Below are 14,357 nucleotides of genomic sequence, written 5' to 3'. Positions count from 1 at the left end.
GTCCCCCCACCCCTTTTTCTCCCTTCACCTCCCTTTCCCCCTATATTCCTCTCCGTGCCCCCTCCCGTGCCCCCCCATATGTCCCATGTCCCCCCCCGTGCCCCCACATGCACCCCCACCCCACTCCTCTGTCTCTCCTGCCCCCCCGCTGTGCCCCCCCGTGTCCCCCCTTTGCCCCCCCATATCTCCTCTATCCCTGTCCCCCCCATGTCCCGCCTTTCCCCCCCGTGCCCCCTCCATATGTCCCATGTCCCCCCCGTGTGTCCCCCCACGTCCCCCCACCCCTTTTTCTCCCCTTTCCCCCCTCCTTCACCCTCCCTTTCCCCCCATCTTCTTCTCCGTGCCCCCCCTGCACCATGCCCCCCATATGTCCCATGTCCCCCCATGTCCCCCCTTTCCCCCCCCACCCCGTGCCCCCCCATATGTCCCATGTCCTCCCCCGTGCCCCACCCATGCCCCCCCCAACCCCTTTGTCTCCCCTGCCCCCCCGCTGTGCCCCCCATTCCCCCTCCCCTTCCCCCCCCATATCTCCTATATCCCTCTGTCCCCCCCATGTCCCCCCTTTCCCCCCCCACCCCGTGCCCCCCATATGTCCCATGTCCCCCCGTGTGTCCCCCCACGTCCCCCCACCCCTTTTTCTCCCCTTCACCCTCCCTTTCCCCCTATATTCCTCTCCGTGCCCCCCCATATGTCCCATGTCCCCCCCCGTGCCCCCACATGCCCCCCCAACCCCTCTGTCTCCCCTGCCCCCCGCTGTGCCCCCCCATCCCCCCCCTTTCCCCCCCATATCTCCTATATCCCTCTGTCCCCCCATGTCCCCCCTTTCCCCCCCTTCACCCTCCCTCCCCCCCACCCCGTGCCCCCCCCATATGTCCCTTGTCCCCCCCCCCCAACCCCCCGTGTGTTGTGTCCCCCCCCCCAGGCTCATCAACGTCACCATCCAGTTCAAGCTGAAGGCCATCAACATCCAAACCATCATCAACGACGAGATCCCCGACTGTTACACCTTCGCCGTCACCGTGAGTGACACACACACACACACCCCCACACCCCCCCACACACCCCGATGAACCCCCATCCCCGGGGTGTAGGTGTGAGTGTGGGGGGTGTCACCGTGTCCCCCCGTTTATCCCCAGATCACCTTCGACAACAAGGCCCACAGCGGGAGGGTGAGGATCTGGCTGGAGAACCGGGCGGGCCATCGAGGAGTGCCGGGACCCCAGCGTCTCGGGACGAGGGTGACACATAAAAGGGGTGACAAAAAGTGGTGTCTTTGTGTGTGTGTGTGTGTCCCCCCCACCCACCCCCAAAAAAAACCCACAAAAACAAAACCAACACCTGGGTGAGGAAGGTTGACAATGTCCCCTGTCACCCCTCCTCCCTGCCAGGTGACAACTCTTTCCGCCTCTTCTTCGACATCCTCATCATCCTCGTCTGCTCCCTCTCCTTCCTCCTCTGCGCCCGTTCCCTCCTGCGGGGGCTGCTGCTGCAGCGGGTGAGTTGGTGACACCTCGGGGACACCTCAGGGACACCCCCTTTCCGTGGCCCCAGTTGGAGGCCGGTGGCTAATGGTGGTCCCCCGGGGTCATTCCTGGGTTCAGTCCTGTTCAACAAGGACCTGGAGGAGGGGGACAGAGTGTCTTCCCCCCATCCCAGTACCTTTACTGGTGGCACCAAACTGGGAGGACTGGGTCACCACGTGGGCCACCAACCAGCGAGCCTGGCTAGGAGTTGGGCAGAGGAACCTCATGAAGTTCCACCAAGGGCAAGTGGAGGCTCCTGCCCCCAGGGGGGGGAATCACCCCCCAAACCAGTATGTGTTGGTGGCGACCTACTGGTAACCAGCTCTGTGGAGAGGGAACTGGGAGTCCTGGTGGCCACCAGGTTGCCCGTGGGCCAGCAGGGTGCCCTGGTGGCCAAGAAGGCCGATGGCCTCCTGGGGTGGCCAGAAGGTCAATGGGGAGGGGATTCTGCCCCGCTCTGGGGAGACCCCTCTGGGAAGACTGGGGAGATGTTCCACCAAACTGGGAGGACTGGGTGACCCACCAGGAAGCTGGGCCACCAACCAGCGAGCCCTGGCTAGGAGTTGGGCCAGAGGAACCTCATGAAGTTCCACCAAGGGCAAGTGGAGGCTCCTGCCCCCAGGGGGGGAATCATCCTCCAAACCAGTACGAGTTGGGAGTGACCTATTGGAAACCAGCTCTGTGGAGAGGGAACTGGGAGTCCTGGTGGCCACCAGGTTGCCCGTGGGCCAGCAATGTGCCCTGGTGGCCAAGAAGGCCGATGGCCTCCTGGGGTGGCCAGAAGGTCAATGGGGAGGGGATTCTGCCCCGCTCTGGGGAGACCCCTCTGGGAAGACTGGGGAGATGTTCCACCAAACTGGGAGGACTGGGTGACCCACCAGGAAGCTGGGCCACCAACCAGTGAGAACTGGCCAGGAGTTGGGCCAGAGGAACCTCATGAAGTTCCACCAAGGGCAAAGTGGAGGGTCCTTCCCCCAGGGGGGGGAATCACCCCCCAAACCAGTATGTGTTGGTGGTGACCTACTGGTAACCAGCTCTGTGGAGAGGGAACTGGGAGTCCTGGTGGCCACCAGGTTGCCCATGGGCCAGCAGGGTGCCCTGGTGGCCAAGATGGCCAGTGGTTTCCTGGGGTGGCCAGCAGGTTGAAGGAGGGGATTCTGCCCTGCTCTGGGGAGATGTTCCACCAAACTGGGAGGACTGGGTGGCCCACCAGGAGGCTGGGCCACCAACCAGTGAGAACTGGCCAGGAGTTGGGGCCAGAGGAACCCCATGAAGTTCCACCAAGGGGGTGAATCACCCCCCAAACCAGTATGTGTTGGGAGTGACCTACTGGGAAGCGGCTCTGTGGAGAGGGAACTGAGAGTCCTGGTGGCCACCAGGTTGCTCACGGGCCAGCAGGGTGCCCTGGTGGCCAAGATGGCCAGTGGTCTCCTGGGGTGGCCAGAAGGTGGAGTGACGTCATCCCCCTCTTTCCTCTGGGGAGGCCCCATCTGGAGCACCGGGACCAGTTCTGGGCTCCCCAGTTCCAGAAGGCCAGGGAACTGCTGGAGAGGGTCCAGCAGAGGGCTACCAAGATGCCGAAGGGGGCTAGTACATCTCTTTGATGGGGAAAGACTGAGGAACTGGGGGCTTTTTGGTCTGGAGAAGACCAAGGAGGGACCTCATCGATGCTGGCGGGGTGGGGTCAGGAGGATGGGACCAGTCCTTTCCAGTGGTGGCCAGTGACAGGACGAGGGGCAACTGGCCCAAACTGGGAGACGGGAAGGTCCGTCTCACCATGAGGGTGACGGAGCCCTGGAAGAGGTTGCCCAGAGGGCGGGGGGGGTGTGTGTGTGTGTGTCTCCGTCTCTGGAGATGTCCCAAACCCGTCCCCAACGGGTGTTGGGACGGGGTGGGTTGAACTGGGAGGAGGGATGGTGGTGGCCAGAGGTCCCTTCCCACCCCCTGCCCTCCCCCCCAGTTTGGGATTCCGGTTTTTGCCCCTTTTCCCAGGAATTCAGCCGGTTTTTCCACCGGCGGCACGGGCGGAGCGTGGCCCTGAGCGACCGCATGGAGTTCCTCAACGGCTGGTACGTCCTCCTGGTCCTCGGGGACGTCCTCACCCTCCTGGGGACACTCATGAAGATCGGCATCGAGGCCAAGGTGGGGGGACAAAGGGGACACCAACCCCCCCCGGGTGTCCCCAAGCTCCGGGCAAGGGGATGTTTCCACGCGGTGGGGGACGAGCCACCCGATGGGCCACCCCCGGCAAGGCCTTGTCTTGCCCTGGTGAAGCCACCTTAGATGCCACCAGAGGGTTCGGGGACAGACGTGCCTTCCAAGGGGTTCCTGGCGCAAGTTGGGGACCCCCAGAGCCCTTGGGGACAGGGAGGTGACAGGTTTGGGGACAGATGTGGCTCCTGAGGGGTTCCTGGCCCAAGTTGGGGACATTGGGGACAGGGAGGTGGCATGTCCTAGATGCCACCAGAGGGTTTGGGGACAGACATGGCTCCTCAGGGGTTCCTGGCCCAAGTTTGGGACATTGGGGACAGGAAGGTGGCATGTCCTAGATGCCACCAGAGGGTTTGGGGATAGTATTGGGGACATTGGGAGTGTTGGGGGGGACGTTGGGGACAATGTTGGGGACGTGCCACCCCTGTCCCCACAGAACTTCTCGGACTACGACGTCTGCAGCATCCTCCTGGGCACCTCCACCCTCCTGGTCTGGGGGGGTGTCATCCGGTACCTCACCTTCTTCCGAAAGTACAATGTGAGTGACACCGGGGTGGGGGGTGACACCGGTGGGGGGGTGACACCGGGCGCCCAGGGGACAATTTTCTGTCTGAGCTCCTGGCCAAGGCCTGGGCTCGTCCTCCAGCTCCTGCGTGTCCCCATGGTCCCGGTGAGGACATAAGGGTCCTTCAACTGCTGTTGGGTCACCTCCTGGTGGCACCTTTGGTGGAAGCTGGGGTTGATGCCACCAGATCTTCCTCCACCAGCTCCCCTCTTGGTGGCACCTTTGGAAGATGGGGTGGATGCCATCTGATCTTCTTCCACCAGATCCCCTCCTGGTGGCACCTTTGCTGGATGTTCTTCCACCAGATGCCTCCTGGTGGCACCTTAAGTGGAAGCTGGGGTTGATCCCTCCCTGATCTTCCTCCCCCAGGTCCTCATTGTCACCCTCTTGGTGGCATCTTTGGTGGATCTTCCTCCACCAGATTCCTCCTGGTGACACCTTAGGTGGAAGCTGGGGTTGATCCCTCCCTGATCTTCCTCCCCCAGATCCTCATCGTCACCCTCCTGGTGGCATCTTTGGTGGATCTTCCTCCACCAGATTCCTCCTGGTGACACCTTAGGTGGAAGCTGGGGTTGATCCCTCCCTGATCTTCCTCCCCCAGATCCTCATCGTCACCCTCTTGGTGGCATCTTTGGTGGATCTTCCTCCACCAGATTCCTCCTGGTGACACCTTAGGTGGAAGCTGGGGTTGATCCCTCCCTGATCTTCCTCCCCCAGATCCTCATCGTCACCCTCCGGCTGGCCTTGCCCAACGTCATCCGCTTCTGCTGCTGCGTGGCCGTCATCTACCTGGGCTACTGCTTCTGCGGCTGGATAGTCCTGGGCCCGTATCACGTCAAGGTTGGTGGCCAATGGCCGGGGGAGGGGCATCGGGTTGGGGTGGGGGGGGGGTGTTTCACCCACCTCCGGGTTGTCCCCTCTTGGGACTTGGGGGGGGGAGAGGAGGGGGAAGATGGTCCCCTTTTTAGTAATGGGGGTTAAGGATGGTCCCTTTTATTTAATATTTAATAAATAAATATTATTTAATTTTATTATAGTAAAATTATATGTTTAATAATATATCAGTGTTATAAATTATGAATTACTATTAAATTTTGTTTACTATCTTTATCCTTTAGGTAATTTATTGTATTAACTGTATTATAATAATTATAATAGTAGAAATATTAGAAATAATGTAAATCTATGTGATTATAACTCTATATTATAATAATCATCATAATTAAATATTATAAGTATTTTTGTTATTATAACAGTAGAAATGTCAGAAATAATGTAATTAATATAAAAAATAAATAAAAGATAAATAAATAATAAAATTAAATAAATAATAGAATTAAACCTAAAATAAATAAATAATATAAAAAGGGGAAGATAAATAAATAATAAATTAAATAAATAAATAATGGAATTAAGCCTAAAATAAATAAATAATATAAAAAGGGAAAGATAAATAAATAATAAATTAAATAAATAAATAATGGAATTAAGCCTAAAATAAATAAATAATATAAAAAGGGAAAGATAAATAATAAATTAAATAAATAAATAATGGAATTAAGCCTAAAATAAATAAATAATATAAAAAGGGAAAGATAAATAATAAATTAAATAAATAAATAATGGAATTAAGCCTAAAATAAATAAATAATATAAAAAAGGAAAGATAAATAAATAATAAGTTAAATAAATAAATAATAGAATTAAACCTAAAATAAATAAATAATATAAAAAAGGAAAGATAAATTTCTTTAAAATTATTCTTTAAGATTAAAATGATATAAAAATATAGTGGAAATCTTAGCAATAATATAAACGAACCTAAATTATTATAAATATATATGATAATATTCAAATATTTGTAAGTATTATTTACAATATCTATATATTAGATACCAATATATAGTTACATTTATTTACTTATTATACTTATTCATTGTTAATAAATTGATTCACTATTATAATTAATTTGTAATTAGTATTACATTTATTTGTTATTATAATTACTATTTACAGTATATATTATTATACAGTATATTTTATATTACTATGTTACAGTATTTATTTATTATTTTACAGTATTTATTATTATAAGTATGTCTAAATATTTAATTCATTACGTGAATATATAGTTCTGTAGCGATCATTACATTAAAAAATCGACGTTAAATAAATTGAATTACTCTTAAGTCATAATAACAACAATAGTAACACAAACAACAACAACAATAACGATGACATTAATAACAATAATATCGATAATGAATAATTTCCTGTGTGTTAGGGTTAAATCTGGCCACAGCCTGGTGGGACGTTGGCTGTGGGGGGAGGGTTCTCTCGGGACCCCCCCAGGAGGTGACACGGTGCCTTTTCTCCCCATTTTTTGTGTGCCCCCCCCCCCCCCCCCCCCCCAGTTCCGTTCCCTCTCCATGGTGTCCGAGTGCCTCTTCTCCCTGGTCAACGGGGACGACATGTTCGTCACCTTCGCCGAGGTGCAGCCCACCAACCCCTTGGTCTGGCTCTTCAGCCAGGTCTACCTCTACTCCTTCATCGGCCTCTTCACCCTCATGGTCCTCAGCCTCTTCATCGCCCTCATCACCGGATCCTACGAGACCATCAAGGTCGGGGCGGGGGCTGGGGAGTGGGGGGGGAGAATTGGGATTTGGGCTTGTTTTTTTGGGGGGAAATTGGGGTTTGGGCCTGGTTTTTGGGGGAGGAGAAATGGGCCTTGGGCCTGGTGTTTTGGAGCAGACACTGGGCCTTGGGCCTGTTTTTTGGGGGGAAAATGGGAGTTTGGGCCTGTTTTTTGGGGGGAAAATGGGAGTTTGGGCCTGTTTTTTGGGGGGAAAATGGGGGTTTGGGCCTGTTTATTGGGGGGAAAATTGGGGTTTGGGCCTGGTTTTGGGGGGGGGAGAAATGGGCCTTGGGCCTGGTGTTTTGGAGCAGACACTGGGCCTTGGGCCTGTTTTTTTGGGGGGGGAAAACTGGGGTTTGGGCCTGTTTTTTTTGGGGGGGAAATTGGGGTTTGGGCCGGTTTTTTTTGGGGGGAAATTGGGGTTTGGGCCTGGTTTTTGGGAGGGGGAATTGGGGTTTGGGCCTGTTGTTTTGGGGGGGGGAAATTGGGGTTTGGGCCTGTTGTTTTGGGGGGGGGAAATTGGGGTTTGGGCCTGGTTTTTGGGGGGAAAATTGGGATTTGGGCCTGGTTTTGGGGGGGGAGAAATGGGCCTTGGGCCTGGTGTTTTGGAGCAGACACTGGGCCTTGGGCCTGTTTTTTGGGGGGAAAATGGGGGTTTGGGCCTGTTTATTGGGGGGAAAATGGGGGTTTGGGCCTGGTTTTGGGGGGGGGAGAAATGGGCCTTGGGCCTGGTGTTTTGGAGCAGACACTGGGCCTTGGGCCTGGTTTTTTTGGGGGGGAAAACTGGGGTTTGGGCCTGGTTTTTTTGGGGGGGAAAACTGGGGTTTGGGCCTGGTTTTTTTTAGGGGGGAAATTGGGGTTTGGGCCTGTTTTTTGGGAGGGGGAATTGGGGTTTGGGCCTGTTTTTTGGGAGGGGGAATTGGGGCTTGGGCCTGTTGTTTTTGGGGGGGGAAATTGGGGTTTGGGCCTGTTGTTTTGGGGGGGGGAAATTGGGGTTTGGGCCTGGTTTTTGGGGGGAAAATTGGGATTTAGGCCTGGTTTTTGAGGGGAAATTGGGGTTTGGGCCTGGTTTTGGGGGGGAAAATTGGGGTTTGGGCCTGGTTTTTGGGGGAGGAGAAATGGGCCTTGGGCCTGGTGTTTTGGAGCAGACACTGGGCCTTGGGCCTGTTTTTTCGGGGGAAAATTGGGGTTTGGGCCTGTTTTTTTTGGGGGGGAGAAATGGGCCTTGGGCCTGGTGTTTTGGAGCAGACACTGGGCCTTGGGCCTGGTTTTTGGGGGTAAAACTGGGGTTTGGGCCTATTTTTTGAGGGGAAAACTGGGGATTTTACCTGCTTTTTCGGGGGCGGGAACTGGTGTTTTGGGCCTGTTTTTTGAGGGGAAAACTGAGGTTTGGGCCTGTTTTTTGAGGGGAAAACTGAGGTTTGGGCCTGGTTTTTGAGGGGAAAATTGGTGTTTGGGCCTGGTTTTTTGAGGGGAACTGTGTTTTGGGCCTATTTTTGAGGGGAAACCTGGGCCTTGGGCCTGGTTTTTTGGGGGGAGAAATGGGCCTTGGGCCTGGTTTTTTGGGGGGAGAAATGGGCCTTGGGCCTGTTTTTTTGAGGGGAAACCTGGGCCTTGGGCCTGGTTTTGGGGGGAAAACTGGTGTTTGGGCCTGGTTTTGGTGGGGAGTGGGCGCTGAGCCTTAGGCCTGGGTTTTGGGTGGGAAAACTGGGCCTTGGGCCTGGCTTTGGAGGGGAACTGGGGTTTGGGCCTGGTTTTTGGGGTGGGAAACTGGTGTTTGGGCTTATTTTTTTTTTTTGGGAGGGGGGAACCCGAAGACCAACCTTCCTGTGTCCCCTTGGCCCCCCCAGCACCAGTGCGAGGGTGACCCCCCCGTGTCTGAGCTCCAGGCCTTCATCGCCCAGTGCCAAGACAGCCCCAAATCGGGCAAATTCCGGAGCGACACCCCCTCATCCTGCTCCCTCTTCTGCTGCTGCGAGCGGTGAGCTGGGGGGGGGCAGGAGGGAAAGCTTCTGGGCTTACTGGGGGGGCTTCTGGGCTTACTGGGGGGGCTCCTGGGCTTACTGGGAGGACGCTGGGGGGCTCCTGGGCTTACTGGGAAGACACTAGGAGGGCTTCTGGGCTTACTGGGAGGGCTTCTGGGCTTACTGGGAGGGTGTTGGGGGGCTCCTGGCTTACTGGGCGGACGCTGAGGGGGGGCTCCTGGGCTTACTGGGAGGACGCCGGGGGGCTCCTGGGCTCACTGGGAGGGCTTCTGGCTAACTGGGGAGGGCTCCTGGCTTACTGGAAGGACACTGGACACACACCCCCCCCCCCCCCAAAATGCCCCTGTGCCCATGGGGACTGCCCCAAGGTGGTCCGTGGGCTCCCTGTGTCGTCCCCCCCTCCTGCTTCTGGGGTGCGAGGGGTCTTTTTTTCCTCGCCCCTGGGTCCCGTTGGCAAAATCGAAGCAGTTTTGCCCAAATTCCTAGGATTTTCCCCCATTTACCCCCAGTGCTCTCTCCCCACAGGGCTCCGCTGCAGGACAACGCGCTGCTGGTGAACTGATCCCCCCCCGGTCCCCCCCTCCGTGAGCTTTTAATTTATTTTAATCGTCTGCTTTTATCGACTCGAGGCCCCCCAGGGGTGAGGAGGGATGGGGACAGTGTCCCCTGTCCCTTGGGGACACTCGGGGGACGCTGGTGGCCCCGTTATTTTTCTTGAAGGATTTTGGTCTCGCTGTTCCCAGTCCTGAACTGGAGCTACTGGAGCCGGGCAGCTCCTGGGGGGGCTCAGTGGGGGGCCCTGGGATGTGGGTTTGGGGACACCCTGGACCCCTCGGATGTGGTTTTTGGGGGCAACCTGGACCACTGTGTCACCTCGGATGTGTTTTTGGGGGGACACCCTGGAGCCCTGTTGACCCCTCAGATGGATTTTTCGGGACAACCCGGAGTCCTGCGACCCCTTGGACATGATTTTGGGGACACCCTGGAGATCTGCGACCCCTCGGATGTGCTTTTGGGGACAACCCAGACCCCTTGGACGTGTTGGGGACAACCTGGACCCCTCAGACGGGTTTTTGGTGACAACCTGGAGTCCTGGGACATCCTGGATGTGGTTTTGGGGACATCTCAGAGACCTATGATGCCTTGGATGTGGTTTTGGGGACAATCTGGAGCCCTGTGACCCCTCAGATGGGATTTTGGGGACAACTTGGAGCCCTGTGACGCCTTGGACATGGTTTTGGGGACAACCTGGACCCCTGTAACCCCTCAGATGGGTTTTTGGGGATACCCTGGGCCCCTGTGACCTTTTGGACGTGTTTCTGGGGACAACCCGAAGCCCTGTGATGCCTCGGACATGCTTTTGGGGACAACCCTGACCCCTCAGATGGGTTTTTGGGGACAACCTGGAGACCTGTGACCCCTCGGACGTGCTTTTTGACAAACTGGACCCCTGTAACCCCTCAGATGGGTTTTTGGGGACAACCTGGAGCCCTGCGACCCCTCGGACATGATTTTGGGGACAACCCGGACCCCTGTAACCCCATGCATGTGTTTTTGGGGACAACCCAGACCCCCTCGGATGTGGTTTTGGGGACACCCTGGAGCCCTAGGACCCCTCAGATGGGTTTTTGGGGACAGTCTGGAGCCCTGTGACCCCTTGGACGTGGTTTTGGGGACAACCCAGACCCCTTGGATGTGCTTTTGGGGACAACCTGCACCCACTGGGACACCTTGAACGTGTTTTTGGGGACACCCTGGAGCCCTCAGGCGTGTTTTTGGGGACAACCTGAAGCCCTGGGACCCCTGAGATGGGTTTTGGGGGACAAGCTGGACCCCTGTGGCCCCATGGTCACATCAGGGACACGTCCCTGCCCTTGTCCCCAAGCCCTGTGGCCCCGTGACACCATCAGGGACTTGTCCCCAAGCCCTGCACCCATTTGGGGGGGGCACAAAAGGTCACAGTGGCTCCCCTTGTCGTCCCCCCCCCCCCTGCCTCCGGCCAGGCCTGGGGCAGGGAGACGTGTCCCTTGTCCCAGTCCCCCGATGTCACCCCCCCCCCTGCCCCGGGAGCTGTTTACGCGCTGCGGGGACGGGTCAAGGGCACATTTTGTAATGGGAGGAGCTGGAGCGGGGCCAGTAGCCACTGGAACCAGGCACCGCTGCCTCCTCCCCACCCAAAAAAAGCCCCCTTTCACCCCAAACCAGCCCCCTTTCACCTCCGAACTTCCATTTCACCCCCCCAAAAAGCCCCGGTTTCACCCCCAAACCTGAATTTCACCCCCAAAAAGGCCCCGTTTTACCCCAAAACAACCAATTTCATCCCCAAACCCCTAATTTCGCCTCAAAATACCTCAGTTTCTCCCCCCAAAGGCCCCATTTCACCCAAAAAGGCCCCGTTTCATCTCCAAAAAACTGCACTCTCACCCCTAAAACCCCCATTACGCCTCAAAAAAGCCCCATTTCATCCCCCAAAAAATCCCATTTCACCCCCCAAAACCCCAAATTTCACCCTAAAAAGGCACCATTTCATCCCCAAAAGGTCCAGTTTCACCCCCCAAAAAGCCCCATTTCACCTCAAGAAAACCCCCATTTTCACCCTCCAAAAGCCCCATTTCACTCCAAAAAAGAGATTTCATCCCAAACCTCACAATTTCACCCCCAAAAAGACCGTTTCATCCCCCAAAAGGCCCCGTTTCCCCCCCCAAAACCCCAATTTCACCCCAAAAAAGCCCTATTTCATTTCCAAAAAGCTGCACTTTCACCCCTAAAGCCCCCATTTCACCCCAAAAGGCCCTGTTTCACCCCCCAGAAAGCCCCATTTCACCCCAAAAAGACCCATTTTCACCCCTCAAAAAGCCCCCTTTCACCCCCCCAAAAATTCACCCTAAAAAAGCCCATTTCATCCCCAAAAAATCCCATTTCACCCCCAAATTTCACCCCAAAAGGCACCATTTCATCCCCAAAACCTCAATTTTTCCCCCCAAAAGCTCCAGTTTCACCCCCCAAAAAGCCCCATTTCCCCTCAAAAAACCCACTTTCACCCCCCAAAAGCCCCATTTCACTCCAAAAAAAGAAATTTCATCCCAAACCTCACAATTTCACCCCCCAAAAGGCCCTATTTTACCCCAAAAAACCCCCAATTTCACCCCAAAGAAGCCCCATTTCATCTCCAAAAAGCTGCACTTTCATCCCAAACCCCAATTTCACCCCCAAAAGGCCCCATTTTCACCCCCCAAAAAGCCCCCTTTTCATCCCTAAAACAAAATTTGCTCTCAAAAAGCCCCATTTCTTCCCACCTCCCCCCCCCCAATTTCACCCCTGGAAGGCCCCATTTCACCCCAAAACGGCTCTAAATGTCTCTCATCGATGGACTGAGTTGTGACGGTCTCAGCCGGGGGGGGGGGGGGGGGGGGGAGAGAGGGGGTGTGGTGTGTCGCTCACCCTGGGATTTGCTGCCTGTTTTTGGGGGTGGGGGGGGACACAGGGGCCCCGTGTGGGGACACAGTGGGTGCCCCCCCCCCCCCGGGAGGGGTAATAAAGCGCCTTGAGAGAAAAAGGGGGGGTCTGTGGTGCTGTGGGGACCCCCGGGGGGGGGGCAGCACCCTGGGGTGACAGGGTGGGGGCCACCACTCCGGGGTGTCCATGGCGGGGGGGGGACAAGGGCGGGGCTTTGGGTGGCACCACCCCGGGGGGGGGTCCATGGGGGGGGTTGGGGGGGACAGGGCTGAAGGTGGGGGGCCACCACCCCGGGGTCCCCATGGGGGGAGGAGGGGGACAGACCCTCCCCTGCCACTCCCAAGATGGCGCCGGGGCCTACACCCTTCTGACCCGCGCCGTCGCCCTGTGATGACGTTACTGTCCCCCCCGTTCCCCCCGCGCCACACCCAAGATGGCGCCCGCCCTTTTCGTCCCCCTTGCCGGCCCCTTACGCCTGACCTTCCCAACATGGCGGCGGCGCCGTGACGCGGTCCCCCCGCCCCCTCCTCGCTGACGTCACCGCGAGGGGCGGGGCGCCCTTAAACGGACCATGACCCCGCGGGGGCCGCCGCTGCCGCCGGGGCCGGAGCGGGGAGGGAGGCGGCGACCGGCGGCTCGTGAGTGCTGGGGGGGGGACATTTCCGGCCGGGGGGGGGGGTTCGGGATGGGGGGGGGATGGATAGGCTGGGGGGGGTGGCAGTTGGGGCTTTGGGGGGGTCAGGGCCGCGCTGGGGGGCAGCTTGGGGGGGGCAGTAACACCCCTTGGGGGGGCAATAATAGCACGGGGGAGGGGCAGTAATGGTGGGGGGGGCGGCTATGAGTCCATGGGGGGGCAATAACGTTGGGGGGGGGGGGGGGAATATTTTTCGAGGGGGGGGGCAATAGCCCCTCCGGGGGGGGGGCAATAATAGCATGGGGAGGGGGCAATGATTGCCGGGGGGGGCTTATTAGTCCATGGGAGGGCAATAATATAGTGGGGGGCAGTATTTTCGGGAGGGGGTAATAATGGCAATGATGCTGGGGGGGGGGCAATACCTCCTACGAAGGCAATAACACTTTCGGGGGGGGCTATTAGCCGATGGGGAGGGCAATATTAGCCGGTGGGGGGCAATATTAGTTCGGGGGGGGGGTAGTATCTCCTGGGGGGGGCAATATTAGCTTGGGGAGGGGGCAATAAGGTCTAGGGGGGGGGGGGCTATTAGCCGGTGGGGGGGCAATACCTCGTAGGGGGGCAATAATACCAGGGCGTGGGGGGGGGTGGGTATTTATCTGGGGGGGGGGGGGCGGGGGAGGCAATTTCCGTGGGGGCGGGGCAATATTTTCGGGGGGGGGGGGGGGCAATATTTTCGGGAGGGGGCTATTAGCCCATGGGGGGGGGTAATATTAGCCGGGGGGGGGGCCAATAACACCTTGAAGGGGGCGGCATCAGCCCCTTCCAATTACCGGGGGGGGCAATAGTGCCTGCGAGGGGGCAAGTAGCCCATGGAGGGCGGGGGCAATATTAGCCGGGGGGGGGGGCAATACCTCCTGGGGGGTCTGGGGGGAGGTGGTTCGGGCTTTTGGGGGGGACAGAACCGCTCTGGGGGGCAATTTGGGGGGGCAATAACCCCCGGGGGGGGGCAGCAACAGCCGGGGGGGGGACGTATTAGTTTATAGGGAGCAATAGTAGTTGGGAGGAGGCAAAATTAGCCGGGGGGGGGCAAGAACCTCGGGGGGGGGGGGGGGCAGCATCACTCCCCCCCCTAGTTGTCGGGGGGGGAGCAATATTAGCCGGGGGGTGGGGGGGGGACTTTGTGGGGGGAGTATTAACCCGGGGGGGGGGCAATATTAGTCGGGGGGGGGGGGCAATTATAGTGTTGGGGGGGGCAATATTATCTTAGGGGGGGCCAGTAGCAGTCTTGGGGGGGGGGCAATTGTGTCCTGGGGGGGGTAATTGTGACTGGGGGGGGGGGGGGGAATAT

At 56.8% G+C, this 14,357-nt stretch overlaps 1 protein-coding gene across 1 annotated transcript in view; it reads left to right on the top strand.

Annotated features, from left to right (window-relative positions):
* MCOLN1 (mucolipin TRP cation channel 1) overlaps positions 1-9,481 on the top strand; it is a 15,035-nt gene extending 5,554 nt beyond the window's left edge. Inside the window, exons 6-14 of the mRNA XM_074165136.1 lie at positions 923-1,019; positions 1,137-1,193; positions 1,352-1,495; positions 3,516-3,665; positions 4,171-4,272; positions 5,017-5,139; positions 6,714-6,920; positions 8,785-8,915; positions 9,445-9,481. Of these exons, the coding sequence (XP_074021237.1) occupies positions 923-1,019; positions 1,137-1,193; positions 1,352-1,495; positions 3,516-3,665; positions 4,171-4,272; positions 5,017-5,139; positions 6,714-6,920; positions 8,785-8,915; positions 9,445-9,481 (1,048 nt within the window). The remainder of the gene's footprint in view (positions 1-922; positions 1,020-1,136; positions 1,194-1,351; positions 1,496-3,515; positions 3,666-4,170; positions 4,273-5,016; positions 5,140-6,713; positions 6,921-8,784; positions 8,916-9,444) is intronic.
* The last annotated feature ends 4,876 nt before the right edge of the window (positions 9,482-14,357 follow it).

This window comes from Numenius arquata, chromosome 33, assembly GCF_964106895.1.
Source record: "Numenius arquata chromosome 33, bNumArq3.hap1.1, whole genome shotgun sequence".
In the NCBI taxonomy this organism is placed as follows: Eukaryota; Metazoa; Chordata; class Aves; order Charadriiformes; family Scolopacidae; genus Numenius; species Numenius arquata.
Note: the sequence above shows the minus strand (reverse complement) of the source record. Positions and strands in the feature narration are given on the sequence as shown.